The 21963-nt window shown below is 32.6% G+C and overlaps 2 protein-coding genes across 3 annotated transcripts; both read right to left on the bottom strand.

Moving 5' to 3' along the window:
* Window positions 1-2354: 2354 nt before the first annotated feature.
* On the bottom strand, window positions 2355-6193 carry LOC110993667 (putative odorant receptor 92a). The gene is made up of 7 exons (XM_022260020.2): window positions 5620-6193; window positions 4920-5106; window positions 4103-4199; window positions 3319-3423; window positions 2909-2997; window positions 2486-2552; window positions 2355-2414 (listed from the first exon to the last, which is right to left on the bottom strand). The coding sequence occupies exons 1-7, from the start codon at window positions 6191-6193 to the stop codon at window positions 2355-2357; spliced, it is 1179 nt and encodes a 392-aa protein (XP_022115712.2).
* Window positions 6194-11499: 5306 nt separating this feature from the next.
* LOC110993652 (putative odorant receptor 92a) lies at window positions 11500-20320 on the bottom strand. Of its 2 annotated transcripts, none has more exons than XM_045628883.1 (7): window positions 20103-20320; window positions 19245-19407; window positions 18302-18398; window positions 18115-18219; window positions 17704-17792; window positions 11959-12025; window positions 11500-11553 (listed from the first exon to the last, which is right to left on the bottom strand). In XM_045628883.1, exons 1-7 carry the CDS (start codon window positions 20281-20283, stop codon window positions 11500-11502), a joined length of 756 nt encoding a protein of 251 aa, XP_045484839.1. In that variant the 5' UTR covers window positions 20284-20320. The 2 variants fall into 2 exon arrangements, with proteins under 2 accessions (XP_045484839.1, XP_022115688.2); XM_022259996.2 differs by lacking the exons at window positions 11500-11553; window positions 11959-12025 and adding exons at window positions 16118-16171; window positions 17040-17106.
* Between the last annotated feature and the right edge of the window lie 1643 nt (window positions 20321-21963).

The following is a 21963-nucleotide window of genomic DNA, read 5'->3' as shown; positions in this document are numbered from 1 at the left end:
CGTAATAAATAACGCAATAACTTATAGTATATAGTTCGACATAAGCATCTATCAATATTCTCCATAGCGAAGGTAAATAATTAACAGACTTTTTTGTTAAAACTAGATAAAAATTTGCTTCAAATCCATTGTCTATCGAAACTAAACATATCTGTAATATAACAAGTTCTGATACCTACCAGATACGATATTTCGAAATTGGAACACTAACGTTATTCCCGCGCTTTCCCAAACACGTGAAACCGCTACTTTTTGTCGGTGTCACTTCTCGTTGGGAGGCTCAATTCGAGTTTCACATATTTCTGGGAAGCTATTGAAGATCTTTTTACCGCTTGTTCGATGGAGACATTTAACATGGATAAATTAAAATATTTATTCAAGGATTTAATGTATTGCACAATATAATATTATTACGTTAAGATAAAACTACAATATAAGAATGTTTGAAACTTGAGGCGACGTTTTTCTACAAATTATTTCGGCCTACATGTCATAATGATAAACGGATGACGCATTAGTGCAATTCAGGTCTAGGGTGATAGTGATCCTATTGCATTGGTAGAGTCTGTGGAAAGGGAATTGATATAATTCCTATGTATGTACTCACTATACAAAAAAAAATTATTATAACTTTTTTCATATTAAGTCATTCAACACAAACAGTGTTAGAGCCAAAAGAAAAAAAAGTCATTCAACTTAAACTACACACATTAAGGTGAATTGCCTGCCTGCAAATATATACATATATGTTTTAGTCTCAAAAAATATTTTTACAAGGTCGTTTATGTAAATTATGACAAAACACTTGATAAAGCACTTATATTGTAATTAATAAAGGGTTATGTTTGCCCAAGAATATAAACCTACAAAAATGCGCTAATACCATCCATAGCAAGATAATTCTAAAAAGGTTTTACTAATTCGACAGTTCGCCAATAAATCACACGAGTTAAGAACACAAAACTCGGGGTCGCAGTTGAACATCCCGACACCCCGACCACCTGTGGCGTCGAGACATTGTGGTTTTATTGTTGGACTTACTGCCACAGATAATAAATGTTTCACACGAATCTGTACAAGGTTTATCCGCGTGTCAATTGATATAACCTATTTTAATCGAATTGTTCTGCATTGTCCCTAAAGATGTATAATATGCATCCAATTCGTGTTTATCGTACATTTAGGTAAAAGTTTTATACATACTTTATAATCAGAAAAGCGGGCTAAAAAAATTAATTATTCTTTTTTTTAAACTGTTAAAAATATAAAAAAATAATGAGTTATTTTTCTTATTAGTTGGCGCAAGCCCCGTTGGATTCTCCAGGTAGCACCCATGATCAGATACAGTAAAGATGCCTAGTGGCTAATATTCAGTAGTACTGTTATCTATTCGTCTCTCTGTAACAAGTCTTGAGCGCAGAAAACTGTGTGACTTAAGTGACTTGAGTAAAATATGTCCAAAGTAAGTCAAAGTCAAAGTCAAAAATCATTTATTCATAAAGGTCACAATGTACACTAATGAATGTCAAAAAATAAATATACATTAAATGCTTCTAATTTTACATTTACTGCCAGTTCTCAAATTAAGGGCGTAGAACAGAAGAGAAAAACTGGCAATAAACTCTCCGCCACTCTTTTTAATCGCCAAGTTTTTGTTTTACACAAGGAGCTACACCATTACACCATATTCCACATGACATCTTAAGTAATAAATAATTAAAGATTTGTCTCAGATTGTCAAAGATCAATATCAGCAGGAGGCATGGTGAAATAGGAGCACGCACTTACATTCTCGTGGGAACAACACACAAGACAACAGCTATCTCTTTTTCAATGGAATTAACTCTAGTTCAATTGAATGCTTATAGAGGGTTAACGAGAATATGGAGAGTAATTTACATAAACGTAAAACCTACGTACCTACCCATAAAGCGGTTCAATGTCAAACCTAAAAAAGTAAATGTTTCACTTTCATATTTCAAAACTTACCTGTGAAAAATTCTAAAAATGTTGTCAACACTGTCAGTGTTGCCACAACAAAAAGTTTGCATTGAATCATACACGCCAACCTGTTGCATGCAATAAAAGAAAAAGAAATAGGCTGCCCGGAAATACGAAGCAGCGGACAACCGAAAAAACGACAAGCTGATTTATTTCCTATCTGTGGATTTAAAAAGAAAGGATTGGCAATTTAAATGCTATTCAGTTCTAGAAATCGGGTTTATGGTTTATAAAATATCTTTGCTATCAGATTCTAGCTTTCAGAATTATCGTAGTCTATGCTCCTTAACTTAAAAAAATGTTTCGAATAAAATATTTTATTACAATTAACATTTAATATTTTTGTACTCATTTTACGATGGGTTATACAGTGTTTTTAAAAGAGCGAAATACGACCAGGCTGTGCTCAGAATCTGTAAAAAATATAAATTCATTTTAACAACAAGGCTTAAATTAATATATTATCTAAATTTTATATACCCACACTCATAAAGGCTCTTAAATTGACGTCAGCAAATCCATAAGCAGTTAACTTGCTAGCGATCTGAGCTCTGAAAACATAACTTAGGTATCATAGACAAAACATTGTTCTATTTTGGGTGTTACCCGATTTCGCTTAGAATAAATTAATATTTTACTAGATTTGAGTCTGTTACATTGAGAAACACTGCTGTTGAAAAAATTTCTATAATCAATCCGGAGATTTCTTTAGTACATAACGTTAGGTAAATACTGTATTTAGTAATTAAATACTGTGACTGTGCAGCTGTCAGCTGTAGGTAATACAGCAATATAGAACTTATGACTTAAAGGGGCTATTGATAACGTAAAAGGGTCTAAATGTTTTAACATTTTCTTTTTAAAAGTGCTTGCTATTTTAACGAACATATACACTTGATATACATACCTTGTCTGAACAATATTACAAAGTTTCCTAAACTTAACATCAGCTTTGTACCACTTGCTGCTATACATTGCGTAACTTACACCTGAACTCTAAAAAAGGAGTTTGTTCTAATAAATTGTATATAGTACTAAAATAATTTTAATAATTAAGCGTTCTAGTGGCTTGAGCATTCGACCCTCATTGGAACCCCGAAGCCAATGGAGTTTCCCGAGGCTTACGGTAAAGGAAAACAACGTGAGGAAACCGGCTTCAGGAAATTGGCGATGGCGTGTGCCAAGTATAAACGCAGAATAATGAAAAAAAAAAGATACAGAAATCTGAGCACATGACCAAGGGTTTGTAATTTTTAAGAAATTAATTAAACACTTGATTTGTTTCTGAAGCATTCAATATTAACATTTTTAACATACCGACTGCATCACCAAGTCGCCGAAGAAACAAATAAAGAATATTTGCAATAAACTTGTCAATAGAAAGGTAAGGAACATACTCGTAAACGCCTTGTCTCCCATACTCTGAAAATGTATTAGTCGAATCACAAACATGTATTTTGACGGATCTTTGGTTCGTAATATTTCAGCCTCAAGATTCGGAAACTTATTTTTGTTTGCGATCTCTCTAGATAGATTGAGACTACGATAGAAAATAGAGATACGGGTTTTGTGAAATAGCTGAAATAGCTTTACGCCGTTTTTCATAGGAACTAGAGTACTGTTTTGTCCCTTTCCGATAAATCGTATTAACATCGTGATCAAAAGAAACAGATGAAGAATTAGACTTTTTCCATTAATGGATAGGAATAGACTACTATTATATCTATACCTATCTAAGTTATTTAAGGTCATGTCAGTAGTATTCACATTTGAATTAATTATTTGTGATTATTGGCCGGCAACGCACTCGCGAGCCCTCTGGCATTGAAGGTGTCCATGGGCGGCGGTATCACTTAACATCAGGTGAGCCTCCTGACCGTTTGCCCCCTGTTCTATAAAAAAAAAAATTGACTTCGCTTTAGTTCCATAGATAACAAATGTGACTTATTTTTGAGTAACCATTATGGTTATTATACACTGATCAGTCAAACAGATTCAATTGTTTGTACTAAAATTCTAGAAGCTTCGCGCCGGGTTGATATTTTGTACACATATTTTATTACGTTAAGTTAATAATAAAAACATTAAAAAAAATACATACCATAACATTAAAGCCAGTTAAACAAATAATAATTGAGCTTGTTAGAAAGTAAAGAAGTGTTGATTTTGAATAAATTTGATCTAGAATTTTCAAGGACCTGTAAATATAATATTCAAATACGAATCAGATGCTTTAAGTTTTTACAATTTTAAAATTATTTAAGTAAGGCCAATTAGAAAACCAGTTAGAATGAAAGAAAGTTAGTCGTGGTAGTGTTAAGAATGTTTAATCAATACATTTTTCTATTCATGCAAGTAATTAATACTTGCTTCCTCGGTATAGATAATCCAGGAATCAATTTGAGGTCCAAAAAAAGTTGTGTGGCAGTACCTGACTTATCCTGTGAGTAGACAGATCATCTTCCAGATGATACATATAAATCTGAACCCTTTTAGGGTTTTAAATTACTAGACTGTGCGTTGAAATGTTAATTAAGCAATGTTGGCATTATTAAACAATAGGCTACTTGATAATGTCTTAAAAACCATTTATGTGACAGTGACTATAAAACCTATATGATTGTTATTTTTAATCAGGTTAAACTTCAAAAATTCATAGAAACAGTTAAACCCGAAAACCAAAACCCGCTAAAACGCTTCTCTAGAAAAGTCTATTTTCTTTGTTTCTGTTTCTGCCTGTTGATACTTTCCCTAAATTTAGGGGGAATCTTAATAAAATTATAACTAAAATAAGACAAACGTCAATACGTGTTATTTATAGATTACTCTGCAGAAGACTTTATTTTCCATACCTTCAAATACCCCGTTACCCAATTTTGATAATGTATTTTTTAAAATATTAGAACAGTTAACTATACCGTATTAGTCGTTGATGCCATATCACAAGCTCTGTGAACTCCAGCTTAAAATAATCAGCGTTGAGTGATCTATGTATGTTTATTTTAGAAAATTTTGTCTGTAGTATACGAAACTGTATCCGAATAAACATACAGCATATGTAAAAAAGATTGTCTGTGCTACATATCTCAAGGATCGCTATGACTTCTGAAAAATAAAATATATAAAAAATATATTTACCTATACCTAAATAAATAGAAATATTATATAAAAAATAGATAAAGAGATAAAAATCTAAATATATATACGTAATGAACAAATCACAATAGTCGACGAATCGAACGCAATATTTTGAAGCGTTTAAAAAGAAATAAAAAATCAGTAGTTGGGATGTTGACAAGATGCAGAAGGAAAACATGTTTGCGTATAGTGTCTTTGCTATTTAAATACCTATAGTATAGGTTTCATATCTGGTACTAATAAACGGCAAGTAGGCATTGGAAGAATCACACAGTCGTAGCGGTAACAAATGTATAAATTTTGTAGACTAATTTTAAATAATCATGGAACGCTCATTTCGGAGTAAAGAAATTTTTTTCCCAAATTTGAAATAATCACTGTCCTTTAAGTTTTATTTTATAGAACAGGGGGCAAACGGGCTCACATGTTGTTAAGTACACATAAAACCAACGAATTAGTAACGAATTGTATTACACTCACCTGACCACAGCTGATGCAAATATACAAACGGCCAATATCTTATGTCATGTGAGTCAAATGGATAAATAATCAAAAAAGGTAACAAAAGATCCCATTTCCCAGTATTGAGATACTTAACAAGAGTTAAAATTAACGGTGTTATGAAGAACGTGAAAATCAATGTAAAATTCAGCACTTTAGACATCTTCAGTACTTTATGCAAGAATTTCGTGTCCTCTCTAAAGATTTCAGTTATATCCGTATCGTCCATAGCTCGGTGTTCCAGCTCTCTTAGCGTTGTAATTAGTTCGTAGACCTTCTCCTCGTTGCTTATTACAGAATATATTCGAAAATTTGCGAGAAAACTGAACGCGAGACATGGAGCTATATACGTTAGCTCAATGAACGACGCTCCATTTTGCAAAGCGACATAAAACCAGACGAGCGCGCCGAAAACGTCACTATTGTGCCAGATAATGTTAAAAATATAGATGCAGCGCCTTTTTATACGATCTTTTTTAGATGACCTATCATAAGAAAGGCCTAAACACAAAAAAATCTTATCGAGTTCTTTAAGGGCTCGATTCGTTTCCATGTTTGTTGAAATCTGAGTTTGAAGACACAGACAGTTTGTTTAAATAGTTTGAAATTATACGCTATATAATTAAGAAAATTCTTGACAGGAGTCAATAATATATTATTTCAGTAATTATAGTAATTTATAAGCAGTGGTTCTTATGAATTTAGTGAAAGGATATGTAGCTAGTATAGTACCATAAGTACAGATTTATTTATGGTTATGAAACCACCGAAATCTAAGGATAACAAAAATTATATAAAACACTGTTAGCCTAATGCTTAAGCATGTTGTAACACCTAGGCTATAAGTTCGAACTACAGTTTCACTTAATAGATTTTTCTAAACTTGATTTTGTAAAGTAAAACTTCGTGACCATAAAACTTTGTCATATGTGAATCTTAATTATTCTAAAAAAAATAATAACATATAACACAAGTTATTTGCATTTATATCTGTAGCACTTAAATTAAAAAAAACAGTTTCATATGTATGTTTAAAAAAATAGATTTTTTAATCGTTATTTCTTCTTACTTTATTTCTCTACTGTGGAAAATCACTGTTGAAAGTATGTTTTTCCTGTATTTTATAAAAACGAAACACGATATTAAAATTACATACAACGAATATGTAAGGTTTGTGAATATAATAAACTTGCCTGAGGTTCCGCATAGAAAATACAATTTCGAATAAACGATGAGACTACCTCTAGTAAAAAAAAAACTTGACATATAGATGGCGGTGATTGGACAAATTTAAATTCTACAAGGTATAAAGTAAAAATTGTCTATATCTGGGAGGTTTGGCTCAATAGATCGATGTTTTAAAAGGACTCGGCTGTAAAAAGTTATATACGCTACTTGTCCGCTGAGTGACCCTATGTTCCGTATAAAATGTTTGTAGAAAATCATATGAGTCAAAGCGTCTCTTTACATATGATTCTCTAAAAAAAACAAATATAGTAATAATTATGCTCTGTTTGCTTCGGTAATCTGCTACTTTCGGGTAAGCAATTGCACACTAAACCCTAGTCCAATAGCGACGTTTCCGCCCTAAGGCCTAATCAGCCTGTCTAGGCTTGGTTAAGTGCAGGTATTCCCTAGTGAGTTTAGAACTGATGACTTAGGCCCAACATTATTACCTTTGCCCTTAGCTTAGGTTAGCCGCAGCTAGGTTGTGACGCCCATTTGCTTGCGGCAGTTTCCAACGTGGACGTAATACCTGGGACTGGGTAAGACTCTGCTTTAGTGTGTTCCGCTACAAACACAGTACGCGGTTTCGTGTTTTATAGGTACTGCTGTCTTATCAGTGATACCCCAGGTCATACCCTGACGATCGGGCTGGTTTTCTACGCTGGATGCCCTCTGCTATGGGGATATAGGACTTTAAGTGATTCAAATGATTATACTTAAAAGTGCATAAATAGAAAATTGTTTCACCATGCCTCCCGCTGATAGAGGACAAATCTTTGTTTTTAATTTGTTTATTATTCTTTATTACTCAAGATGTCACATGAAACATGATGTAATGATTGCATCTCCTTACAAATGTTGAGTAAAAGAAGAAACTTGGCGGTTAAAAAGAATGGCGGAGAGTTTATTGCCAGTTCTTCTCTTCCGTTCTACGCCCTTGATTTGAGAACTGGCAGTAAATGTAAAATTAGAAGCATTCAATGTATATTTCTTTTTTTTTGGCATTCATAAGTGTACATTATGTTACCTATATTAATAAATGATTTTTGAATTTTGAATTAAAAACAATTTAGAATCTTGTTTCGTGCCAGTGGCAGTGTACCTTTATTGCTGGAAGCATTTTCTCCTTGCGATATATTTTCTTTTAATATATTATTACCAATTGAACATTTACAGAAATAAAAGTAATGAACCCTAAATAATATAATGCTATCGCTTTGATAATTACGTGTTTCGTTAAAAACTTTAAGTTCATGAATTATTTAATAGTTCTTTTTAAGAAATATTTTTTCAGCAATTTATTTTAATTTATGGTAAGCGTGTGTTCTAGGTGTACTCGTACTGAGGCAAATATTAGCCACTTTTACTGTTTTGCTTTGACATTCCTATGTACTTTGGTGACCGACTATTTTCTGTGAACCTTGACCAGCTTCGATGACGACGCATTTTTCACATGAACTAATTGGAGAGTCTTTAGTTGTATAAACAAGGTGTAAGTTATCAATTATATTGAATATTATGGGATCAATGCTTTTGTATTTCTAAAAAAATTGTTAGTTCACGGGTCGGGACCGGGGGCTAGCATACGCTATACTTCTGCAGTGACAACGAACATTAAAATAAGAGAAAAAGAGTTATATTTTTGTGTAGGTCAGAGGTTAGTTAGGCAAGAACCTCATATGCTTTCTAAGTCATAATCCTTCTTCTTAATCACTATTACGTAGTCGAAAGTTTTGCCAAGTAACTTTTTCAGTTTTTTAAAAATAAAGAACAGGGGCATACGTTATTCGAAAATTTTTAGGGCTCATCTGATGTTCATGTCCGCCGCCCATGGGCACTCAATGCCAGAATGCTGTGCGAGTGCGTTTCCGGCCTTTTAAGAATTGGAATTAAGAGCAGCAAAATTGTTTTAGTATATGTACTCAAACCCATTTGGTTAATTCCTAACTATACTGGTTTTCGTAAAAAATACTGGTAGAATGTCAATAATTATATTAAATTGTATTCATACTCTTAGGATCTCGCAGCTATGCAGATGATAACAATACGGGTTATATATTCCATCTGGTCAGACAGGCCTAAGTGATATTTCTGACACATTATACTCTGAGTGTCTACTGATTCGTTTAAATAATTTCAGATTAAGAAGAAATTTATTAGGTCCTATACGTAGAGGTAATATTAATACCACACACACATCGATGGTGTTAGTGTGTGTGGGGTATGAAGTGCCCCGCTGCGCCAGACGGCAGACGGGAGTATAGGTATTTTATTACAGGGCTACATCAATAATAAAATAAAGAATTCTTAAAACTTGTGCATTTGTTTTGTACGAACTATTTAATTTTACATTTTAGAATTCGAATTTCGAATACAAAACACCTTAAACACCGAGAACCGGACGAATTTTTAGATTAATAGATTAAGTGATTAATAGCAATAATATGTATCTGTACAAGAATGGATTACTAAAAGCTGTGTTATTTGCGTTAATACACTTTATTATTTGATTGGTTTGGGATATACATACTTTTTTATTAACTATTTATAATATTACATTTGTTCCGTTTATATTTCTTACGATTAGCTAAACGTCCATAATTTTTAAAACTAAATCTCTCTAATTTTCAAGATTAAATTTGTGATTAATACTTTTTTGAAACACTGACAGCCCTATTAATTTTCAAGCCCACCCCTCGTATAGCCCCCATAGTGTTTGGCAAGTGCACACACGGGCACATGTAAAAAATGACAGGCAATAAATTTGAAAAAAGAACCTGTTCTATGGCACTCTATGGGTAGCGCATTGTCATACGCCCATTTATTATTTCCACTACTGGAATTTGAAATTAGAATCAGAGATTTATTACATCTTTACTATTCAGAACTTTGATATGATATTGCTAATTTAAATGTGTTCTTGCTATATTATGTGCACAATGTTATTATCGAATAATGATTTTTATTCCTAGACATATGCACAGGCTTGGTTAGTCATCAACGAACATATGACGCATAGGTATGGTTGCCAGCGAAACAATTATCGTAACGAAATAATTGGTCATAAGTAGAACATCTTAATAAATATTTTAATATTGCAGGAATGTGTCTGCACCATCAGACAACCTACAGTACCCCAATGGTGGCCTTACAGATGATGTTGGAGCAGATTATTTTTTATAGTACCAGTGCTGACTGATTTATCAGACTTGTAAGATGTTTGAATCATGTGAGTAATAGATATAATAGATAATAGCTTATATGAATAAACCAACTCCAAGGCGTGGAAAGACGCATAACTGGGCGGGCAATATTTTGGAATACGCAAGGTATAATATTCATCGACTACCAAAGCAAAAAACCAAGAAAAAATGAACACCGTTATTGGAGCTATTTCTGGACAAAATTTCTGAAGAAAGTACTGTTTCATCAAGACAATGCATCAGGTCATAAAATTCTTTGTTAGCGTGCGTACTTTCCAGGCCAACTGTTAGATATTTAAGTGAAGATTCAGAAACCTATTTGATGGTCAGGATTTTTACTAATGTTTGTAGATCTTAATTTTAATAATCAAAAATCTTATACGTTATTATAGGCATTCTTTACATAGTAATAAGATGTAAAATAGCGTAGCGTATTCTATCAGTTTTTTTGTTCCAAATGTCGCCACGCGCTAGAAACTAGATTGACCTGAATTGAATCCAATCAAAGTAAAAATTCAAGTCAAGGATGGAATGCTAGCGAAACGTGATTCAAGGTTAAAACTTAAAAGGACAAGTTTGGAAGATGTGGTAATGCCAAACTAACTCTACTTAAGGTCCTTTAAAGAGTGCCTTCTTCTTCTAAGAGCAGTCTTGCGAATTTCACCCCTGAGGTAGCTGTGCACCAATGGATTTTATTTCTATGTGCGAATTTAAATTTCGCTCGCATAGTGAAGGAGAGCATCGTGAGTAAACCTTAGCTTAGCTTGCCTTAGACCCAAATAGTATAAGGTAATTTGTAAGGCACGCGAAGCTGATCACCTACTTGCCTATTACATTGACAAATGATCATGACACACATACAGAAACCTGACGTCCAGACCTAAAATGTTGTAGCGCCACTGATTTTTAAAGAGCGTCTCTTCCTCTCTTTAATCGGCAGCTGATGTCTAAGCGTCGAGCAACAAAAACGACATCTAGAGAGCGTACTCATCTTAAAAAGTAGCGACCAAAGCTTAAAAAGAAGCGACTATATTTTATTCTGTTTTTTTGAATCGGTGCAAATGTATGACAAGTAGTCCTATTACTTAACGATTGATTACTGTAAAGGGAATTATAAAACCTTTGCTTTTAATAGAATCTTTTGTGAACATTTTTCAATTCTTATAAAATAGATAAATCAACTATGCTGTAGGTAATATAAAACAATACAAAAAGTAGTAAAATAAAACAGGAGTAATAATGTAATGAACGACTTTGTATGGTTGTAAGATAATAACTAAGAATTATCTAAATGTACATAAATTTTCAGGACTTTGGAAAGGCTAGGGTAAAAAATTCTAAAACTATGACAGTATCTTTATTAGTACAATTTAATATGCAAAATAAATAAGTATAAGTTTTTAAATAGTGTAAGCAATATTAAAAAGATTTAATTGTACATAGTTCTGAGAAGAGCAAAGTATGACCAGGAGCGGCTGAGAATCTGAAATTAAAAAAGACGTATAAAAATTTGACTACATGTAAAAACACCTTTTAATTTACATTTTGTTCTTTCTATTTTCACTACATTTACATACGTAAAACAAAACACGAAACAATGGCGAACGATGTTTAATTGTTTTTGGTCAAAGGCATCTAGTTCAATCACAGACATGTGATTAATTCATTAGACCAATCACAATCAAACGAAACAGAATAATTCGTAATATGTTTTACTCAATAACCGTCCAATATCTGTGTGGTTCACTTAAATTCGTTCAAATAAGTGAAACATAAGAAATAAATAATAGCTTGTCCTGGCAAACTACAAGAATGTAGTTTAATGACTTATAAACATATAAAATTATATATAAAACAAATAAACTATAATATTAGTCGATTGACATACCGTTGTGAAAGCTCTCAGATTCATAGTTGCAAATTTGGCTGCCGTCAGCGTACATGGTTTTTGGGACCTGAAAACAGAACCATAGCAAGCACAAATTATATACAAAACGCGTTTATGCTGTCAAAATTCTTTTTATCCGTTAATGTTATGGAAATTAAAAAAAAAGGGAAAGCCAAAGCTGGAACGGCCCGTAAACAGGTTTAATATGGATAACCATGTTCTTTGATATCGACTTGGATTGACTTTAAGAGTTAAGTTTTTAGTATAAAATACACAACCAAGAATCATATCTGTGTGTTATATCACCCAACATCTTAATTATAAAATAAATTTGTTAATGTTACCTTAAAAGTACTATGTATAGACTTTTCTTAATTTTCACTTCAGCGTCGTACCATTTACTGTTGAAAATCGCTTCACCTACTTGTGAACTCTGAAAATACAATCACCTACGTACGTATCATTATAGTATACGGTTCTTCCCTTATTTACGGTCTACTGCGTTGGTTTTAACCTATAATATAATGGATCAACTACAGTTTTCAAACCCCTGTGACACGTTGATTAATCGGTCCGGTGAATCAATTCTGTACATAAATGTTTTATACTATACGAAGTCATTTGTGAAATTTTCGTGAATATAAATATATAGTTAACATATACATGACATCGTATAGATGTCACACATACCCACAGTCAAACTTTTTTTTAAATATTACATAATATATAGGAGATGTTTATGGGACGCCCACAAAGAGCAGTCATTGAAACCCATTTTTGGGACTTTGTTCACATACAGACCAAGTACATAGAAAACCGAATAATTTCAGTGCCCATAATGTGTAGGTTTTAATAGAATTCAACAAATTTTTTTTATATGAAACTTGAGCGGTGTAGAAACCCTAGACTATTGTATCACGTGTTACGTTGTATCACCTATACGAATACAATTTTGTGATATAGTTGGAGTAATTATAAAGGATCGGTAGTAAAAATATTACCGATATCACCACCATGTCCCCAAAGTAGCAGATCATAAATATCTGATACAGACACATTACAAGGAAATTCACATACGCGAATATTTGGCCAAATTGTTTACTGAACTGTAACAAAAGATATTATTATTTATTGATATCTTTAGGCCTTTACGCCTCTTTTCCGAAGGGGTAGGATACCACGAATCTCCACCTACAACGTTCCTAAAAGAACTTTCACGCTTTCATGACATTCACTATCATCTCGGAAGCTATGGGCATTATTAACTTGTCCCTTCTCTAATCCTGGATCTGGTCCAGGTAAGTATGACAAGGCCTCGCCAACCCGACTTTACCGTCCACGGTTGCCTTGTACATAATACTTGATAACTGCTACTCATTCCTGCGTTCTTGGTCATAGCACCTAAGCATACGCTTTCATATCCTTGTAATCTATTAACCCACACTGTAAATATTATTTATAACTTATAATTCATTATCTTTTATATCTATGTCTTCTAAAAAGACACTTGTCATACAAATGAAATCTCTGTTTACACAATTATAATATAGTGTTTATGTGTCTTCATTTATTAATAGACGCATTTTGACTGAAACTAGACGCTACGAGATTTTATCATTAATGAGACGAAAATCAATACTTTGTCAAACTCATTAAAGATCTACGCAAAACAAATATTATGCTTACAACAGTTCATGTATAATAAGTGTTTCTTTTTCATATAACAAGGGGTAAACGGGAAGGAGTATGTTAAGTAATACCGACGCCCATGAACGCTGAAATTGCCCGAAAGCTTACAAGTGCGTTGCCGACCTATAAATAATTGGTATGTTTTGACACGTCAAACTATCCGCACCGAATCGCACATGAAATAATTTTAACTAAAATAAATCGTATTATAATTCATATGTAGGCCTCTAGTGATAGAAGAATATAAACTAACCACGATGTTAAATCCACTTAAACATATTAATATTGAACTTAGCATTATATTGAATAGAAAAGACTTCGAATATAATTGCTCCATCAGCTCAACCAATCTGAAAATATAACCTTTTTATTAAACAATTACTATCGGAATTAGATTTAAAAAAAGACGACAAGATGGCGCGTTTCGTTTGAACCACGCAACATGTCGTGTTCTTGTCTTGATCTTTCCGTTAGACCAATCACAATTAAGCGAAACACGCCATCGTTTTATGATTTACATTCTCACCCCCACAGTTAATTATCGTAAGTACATTGCGGAAAAGATATTCTTAAATTTTTCTATTAACAATATCTATCGCCATATAATTAACTAGCTACAATGAAGTAGTCAGAATTGATTACTGAGCCTTGTGGTTGGTAAATTAAAACTTCATAGTATAAATTCATATTATGTCTTAGTATTAATTACGTTAGGATTATGAATATATTATCATATTCAGAAGTATTATCATCACCACTTCAACAATCTATGGTCCAAATAAAGGTTAGTTGTAAAACTGGCCTAAAAGTAGGTACTAATTAATTAATTATTGTAAGATGCGAACGCAATAAGCTCCTGATGTCGTAAGATGCAAGCCCGAAGTCGTTCCTCTGTCCCCTTCTTAGAATTTGTGACAACCTTCTCGAACCGGCTGCACAGTAACTCAAAGTGCATTCTCAGATAAATGCAACACGCATGGAAAAATGTATCAGCTCCGAACAGGTACAAAACCACTATAAATGCTAAAACAAAATTTGGGTAAGAAAAATTTTCATTTTTTGCAAGTGCATCTTTAGCGGATCTTTACAATTCGAAAAAGGCTTTAATAAACGGAATATAATTTACGATTATTACTTTTCATCTTGAGTCAAAAATTATTATTAGTATTAAATAAATTACTCACTGGACCAAATATGATGCAAATATACAAGCGGCCACTTCGTCATTGTAAAAGGATCAAAGAAGTACTTTACCAAAAACGGTAGTTTAAGGTCTACTTCTCCTGTTTTCTGATAATCTATGGCCATCAATATCAGAGGTAGCAAACAAAAAGCAATTACTACAGATGAATTGGCTATTACCATAAAAGTAATAATATTATGGAACAGCTTAACAGCCCGTCCTGTTATTTCTTTCTCTTCTTTTTCAGTGTTATTTTCTTTATCCTCTGCTTTTGGGTGAATCTCACATAGTTTATTAAAAATTTTAGCTAGAAGCTTGTTATTAAGATACAACGGAACACATCTAAAGGCGGCCAAAAAACAAATGACAGTGCACGGTAGAATCACTGACAGTTCTTCAAAGCTCTTACCAGCTCTTACTCCTTCGAACACCCAATAAAATTCACCAGATACATCAGTAAAAAGCCATAGTAAATTTAAAATAAAGAGAAAATTTAAGGGAAAAGACCTTTTCATTGACAGATTTATACCTGATAGGAATAATGATATTTTGGTTAGTTTGAACGAATTTTCAAACTCACTATTTCGTAACTCAGCCATTTCAGGAGATTTTTAGCTAAAGTTTTCATACAATAAAACCTTCGTCTTAGCCTAAAGTTTTGCTCGAACAGGAGCGAGTTAACTCACAGAGAAGTAAGAACAACATTATATTTACATTGGTTAATTACTGGCTTTAAACCATCAAAGGAAATTTTAAGATGTTTAATATTCTCTTTTGTCAAATAAAAAACGGACTGTTGATACGTTAATTAGAAGGGTTAGTAAAGATATATTAAAATTATAATTATAGATTCTAGTTTGACATACACGGTTATTAATTATAGACAAGTAAAAGTACATTTAGTAACTCTTATAGCTTTCTAAAATCGCTTATCAGGAAGACTTACTCAGTTGTATTATTTAATCTGAACTTAAAGATAATTGGGCATTAGGTATATAAGTAGGTACTAAAAACTCCGAGAAACTCTGTCTCTTATTTATGGCTGTCCATTAATAGCTGAATAAGTAAGAGAATTAATTAAACTTTTATTTTAACTATTACTTTTTGCAAACAATATTTTCTCTTTGGAAAACCTACAGTGGCTTTTTCTGGTTTGTTTCTAAAATTCTAATTCTAAATGTCTAGGTACTTTTTACAATATTCATGGACGAGCCGGGTCTACAGCGAGTACCAAAACAAGTTCTAGATATTAAATAAAATAGCAGTTTACGTTAAATGAGTATATTATTAACGGTACATTGTTCTTAATAAAGCGAAATAAGACCAGGAACGGCTCAGAATCTGAAAAACAAAATAATATTTTATAAACCTATTATTTCTTCATAAAACCTTGCCAAATCTAGGCACAATTCTACAACGGTACATAAAGATAAATAAAACATATAACACAAATACATCATTTAATGTGATAAACATAAAAGAAAGAAACACCGTTTCCTAAATTATGAAAACTAAAGGAAAGTTGATTTCAAAGTGTGAGGGGAGCTATATCCAGACCTTTTGTTTTTCAGAATGCTTTTCAAATTAAAAAGCATTTATTCATATAGGTAACATAATGTACACTTATGAAAGTCAAAAAAAGAAGTGTACATTAAATGATTCTAATTGTACATATACTGCCAGTTCTCAAATCAAGGGCATAGAACGGAAGAGAAGAACTGGCAATAATCTAGCTCTAACTCTATCTGCTTATCTTTGAATTTTGACGAAAAGTTCTTCTGAAAGGTGGGTCATACTCATACAGGATGGGAAGCCTGGGGTACACGAAAAAACATTTAGTCAAAAGGTTGGGACTTTGTAAATAAGGTAAGTTGTTATCATTATGATACAGTAGTACTAATTAATATACACACAATTAAGTCAATTACTGACAAGAATACAGGAAATTATCAACAATAGCTCATTTGAACTAAAAAGAAATATTTAGAATGTCTATACATAATTTTTTTTCTGGAGGATAATAATTATTAATTGTAATAAACAGTATCCAGTCACGTCAAGTCTTTCCACTTTTAAGACTTTAAAGTTTCAACAATAATTCTTTCCCGAAGGTATTCTATTTTTTATGGGATATAAATAATAGAATCCTGACCATCGTGAATGGCGTAAGCAGTATAGGCGGCTTTCAACATGCTGCCTTGGAACGAACCTTAGTAAAAGCTGTAAGGTTGAGGGTCGCAAATTTTGCCGCCGAGAGAACGCAAGGCTTTCGAGACCTGAGGAGATAATACCTACTTATGAAAGTATTAATTAAAATAGTTCTAAGAAATTCTTTAGACACAGTTCAAAGGAAAGTCTTCCAAATTTGAATCTATAAAGTTAACATTTGTACAGAATATACAACAAAATATATCCTTTTGTTATTGGTAGTGACATTGCACCATTTAAATTGAAGTAGTTGTATTTCTTGTAAAAATATATATGTATATACAGCATTTTGTAATTCAAGCAGCCTTGACCATATTGAGTAAAGCTTAGTCAACCAAATACAAAACAATTTTTGCTCATTTCTTTTGCTAGCTTGAAATATAGCCGTGTCCATGCCGAATGCTGTGCTGGGAGTTGAAAGCGTTCGCAATGTGAAGCGGCACTCGTCGTCATGCTCTTTGTAAAGCCGAACTGAAGCTCGGGCCTATCTCTGCGAGGTTCCAGATATTAGTCTATCACTATAATTATGCTAGGCTTAATTCATCCTGTGGACCTTCTCGAATCGGTTTCAAATATGCTAAGAGTACACACCTGGATGCATAAAAAAATACATTATACAGTTTCCCTGACCAGTGAACTGTTCAACATTGTAAATGGATACAAACCGCATAATTATAATAAATAAACTCCTTTTAAATGCTGGTTTGGCCTCGTACCACTTGCTTTTATAAATCGCATCACCAATTCTTGTGCTCTGAAAAAGTTTTAAGAATTGTCAAACCATTTATGCTGTATGACGTTTGACGTAATTAACAGTGTAACAACGCAAGATTCTGGCTTAAGATATAACTTAGAATACGAGACTTCTTCCTCAGGTTGAATTGCCGGGTATGTTGCTCTAGTCTAAGTAAAAAGTAAAAGCTTCTTGGCTGATGCGATGCCGATCCACTCCCGTACGTTTCGCATCCGCGACTTCTTCCTTCTACCAGAGATCTTCAACAAGGGACGGACTGGTAGAAGGTAGAATACGAGTCTAAATGGAGGTAATAAGAATTATAGATTTAATCTAGACTTACCGAAACGCTTATTATGTCACCGAAAAAACATAACATAAAAATTTGATACAAACTCATTAATAGGAAATTTAAGAATGCGAATGAAGTACCCACATCTTTGATAACCTGAAAAAAATAAGAATAGTCAATATTTACTTCAAAATATTATGAATTTTCGTCTCCCGTAAAAACATGCAGTAGCATTTACCGTAATGTTAAATCCACAGAAACATATCGTAAACGAACTAATTATTATATTAAATAGCATAGATGTTGAATATATTTTTTGTACTTCATTGACTAATCTGAAATAATAAATAAGGATTAATAACAATATTCATTTAAATAAAAAGAAATGTCATGGTTTATTCTTTACAGAAAGCATTTGTTGACTTTATTTATCTAAAAGCCTGGAAGTATATTTTTTTAAATCAACAGGTTTACTAGTACAACAGCAATATCTGTTTTGATACGGTTCTACAATCATGAGTCGAACTTAATTTTTTTTTGAAGTGTAACTTCTTTAGGCTCATGAGAGTTAACATTTTACGGAACGTCACGAAAATGCGCAGCGTTTTTGTCAAATGAAAGGTAGAGAGCGATTAAGAGAGAATAATATATATATATACACACAAATATTATATATATAATATTTGTATTTTATGTTTCATGCAAAATAATTTATTGAAATATCAAATGAAGAATTGTAAATTAATTAATACTTGTTTTTATTATCGAAGTAATAAATTCAAAAAAGAATATATAATTTGTATTATACGAATTATGAACAAAGCTTGTCGAAGGGAACGAACGCTGAGGTGATACGGGTGGAATTTCGTATTCTGCCTCGACGTCCGATGATAAAACTCAGCTGTAAGTATTAATCCGAACAAATTCTCAACATACAACAACAGGATTGTCACATTTATCTGTATTGGAATTTAGAGTAAAAACCCTGATCAGTTAATAATAATAATAATCTACTAGCTACATCCGTTAATGGGTCTTGGCTTTATATTTTTGCATCTGTTTCATAGAAATTTCCTTACAGCAAGTGTTATTTGCGCTCCCGTATTGAATGTCTTAACCTGGAGTTAATTTGACTAAAATCGTTATTTATCTAGGCTTTAAATTAAATATATAAAACTCACTCAATTAGTTCTTGGTGTCTCAATACTAATTCTCGTAGGTCCTCCTTGCTATCTGTTAATCTTTCGAAATCGATGGATAATATTTCAAAATGCATTCGTAAATATAAACAGAATGCATACAGAAGTGCATCTGCGCCGAAAATATTCACGCACACGATGACCGCTGAAAAGATACATTACGTTTTGATTTTTTTATACATAGCTCCCCTTATGTCAATCACCTGATTAAGCAGATCTGTCGCCTAGAAGCTGAGCAGCAAGAGAGTGTCACATCTCACCTTTTCGATAAAGGTACTTATCTACTAAAACTAGATCTTGTGGGCTCGTTTTTACAATTAGTAAATATTGTTTTCTTTAAAAACGCATTATTTTGTCGAAAACTATAAAATAATAATACTAATACTACACCACATTCGTAAAGACTTGTCAAAATTATCTATACAAACTGTATGAATGTAGTTTCTGGGGCCGGATTTTAAAAAGGGAACATTGGAACTTATTTGAAATTGAAATATGTTTTCTACAAAACTAGTGGTATAGGTTTAAAGACGTTTATTCTCATAATAGACAAGAGTCACTTACATGAGAATACTATATAAGTACAAGTACTAAAGATACAATTTTTCACGTGGTGGTGCTGGTAGTACTTGGGTGGACTTTCATTTCTGTAGATTGGGATCACTCAATAGATGGTCTTTTGATCTTAATTTAAATATTCCTAGGCTGCCTGCACTTTTTATATTTTGTGGGAGTTATTATACGAGTTTAGTGGTATGAAAATATTCGGTCAAGCTGTCAGAAACTGACATAGCCTAAAATTATCAAAAAGACACTAGGAACTTAAAAAGATGTACTTACAGCATCCAACCTGATGTATGTACTCGCCTGGCCAGCAAGGCATAGAATATGGATCATAAAAATATCGCACATAGTATGGCAACTTCAAATCTGTACATCCAAATTTGTTGTAATCAATTGCCATTGATGTAAGTGGTACAACACAGAACAGAATAATAACAAAAATAACACCTAGGCACATGCATATCACGAATTTGAATAAAACCTGTTTTGTCGAATGGATTATTCTTATTCTTTTTTGTATGTCGCTCTGTACTTTATGATTTTCGGAATCTTTCTCGTTAATTGTCAAAATGTCAGGGTGCAGTTCTCGTAACTTTTTAAGAACTGTGACGGCTGCATGTTTGTTGATATAAATGGATGCAGCTTTGACAGTTCCCAAGCCACAAATTAGCGGAAAGGGAGCAATCAATGATATTTCTTCAAAGCTTTTCCCTTCTCGAATAAATCCGTAGATACAGTATAATTCACCGCTCACAGCTGTATACAGCCAGAAGAAATTGACATGAAATAGGTACGAAATTTGTTCAGGCAAAATTTTTTCATTGTTACGAAACACATTTACACCAGAGAACCAGAGAGAGATTTTGATCAAAATTAAAGACTTATCAAACGAATCTTTACCCAAACTATGGATCATTTTCAATAAATGCTTAAGCGTACTCCTTTATAGCAACATGTGTTACTTATTTTTAATTTTTTAATCAGATAAACCCAGAACGTGTCAAGGAGACCTCCATAGACACTGTTATTTAGTTTCCTCCAATAACCAATTATTTAGAACGGTAATAACAAGCAAATGAAATGATTTCATTACACAAAATATTTCTTTATATACCATACTTAATTGCTTGGTTTTAATTTTTAATTTACAGTTTAGTCAAAAATCGTACAATTATATTAACGACTTAATTATGACTAATTGTATGCAATTATGTTGTTTATAAAGCAAGCTATTGTATCTACAGATAATCACTTTTTGTATATACTAGTTAAGTTCTCTTGACTGTGTTTTCATTTATTTTGACAATAGCCTAATTTTGACATTTGAAGGATTGGGAAAGCAAATAAAGTCGTATTCAGGCATCTGCGGTGTTTCTTTATAGAACTAAAACCAGAACAGTTTAAGCTTCGTCTCAAAGGGCACAGTACACATTCAATTAATAGAAACTAAAGACTTAAGTAATACAATAAATACAAATTAAACAAACAGAATAACAAAATACTATCATGATGAGGGCTAGCGAGTGCATTGCCGATGGTAGGTACTGAAGCTCGACACAAACGAAGTATTCGACTACCCTACATATTCACACAAACGCGCATGTATATTGTATATGATATGGTTCGATAACCCATCAATGGAATGGAAATTTATAAACGCTTTCTGATATTGAATAATGCAAGGGACGTATTTAGTACTTGTTATGTTATCCTATTCATGGAAACGAAATTAGTCTACATAGCTTAACCGAGGAATTGTTGGCGTCTTATTTCTTTACAGGGTGAAAACAGGTTGTCGGAAAGAGATAGAAAACTTAGTTTAACCGGCGCTGATTGAAAACGTCTATCTTTATGTTATCGTGTTTCAAAATACAAGTTGTTGTATTTAGTATTACCAAGAACAAGATTTTATAATAAATGTTGCTAGCTTTGTTTACATAAATGTAACAATTAAAACCCCATATATGCATAGTCAAACCTAATTTATTCGTTTATGTCTGTCATCGCAAAATAATTTGTATACTTGTAATCTGTACAGTATTATCCATATATTTTGTGTGTAAAAAGAAAATAATTAAGTCCATATAGCAAAGCGACACCGCCGTAAGATAATAAAAACTTTCCTAAGCCTTATTTT

This window comes from Pieris rapae, chromosome 7 (assembly GCF_905147795.1).
Source record: "Pieris rapae chromosome 7, ilPieRapa1.1, whole genome shotgun sequence".
NCBI lineage: Eukaryota > Metazoa > Arthropoda > Insecta > Lepidoptera > Pieridae > Pieris > Pieris rapae.
Note: the sequence above shows the minus strand (reverse complement) of the source record. Positions and strands in the feature narration are given on the sequence as shown.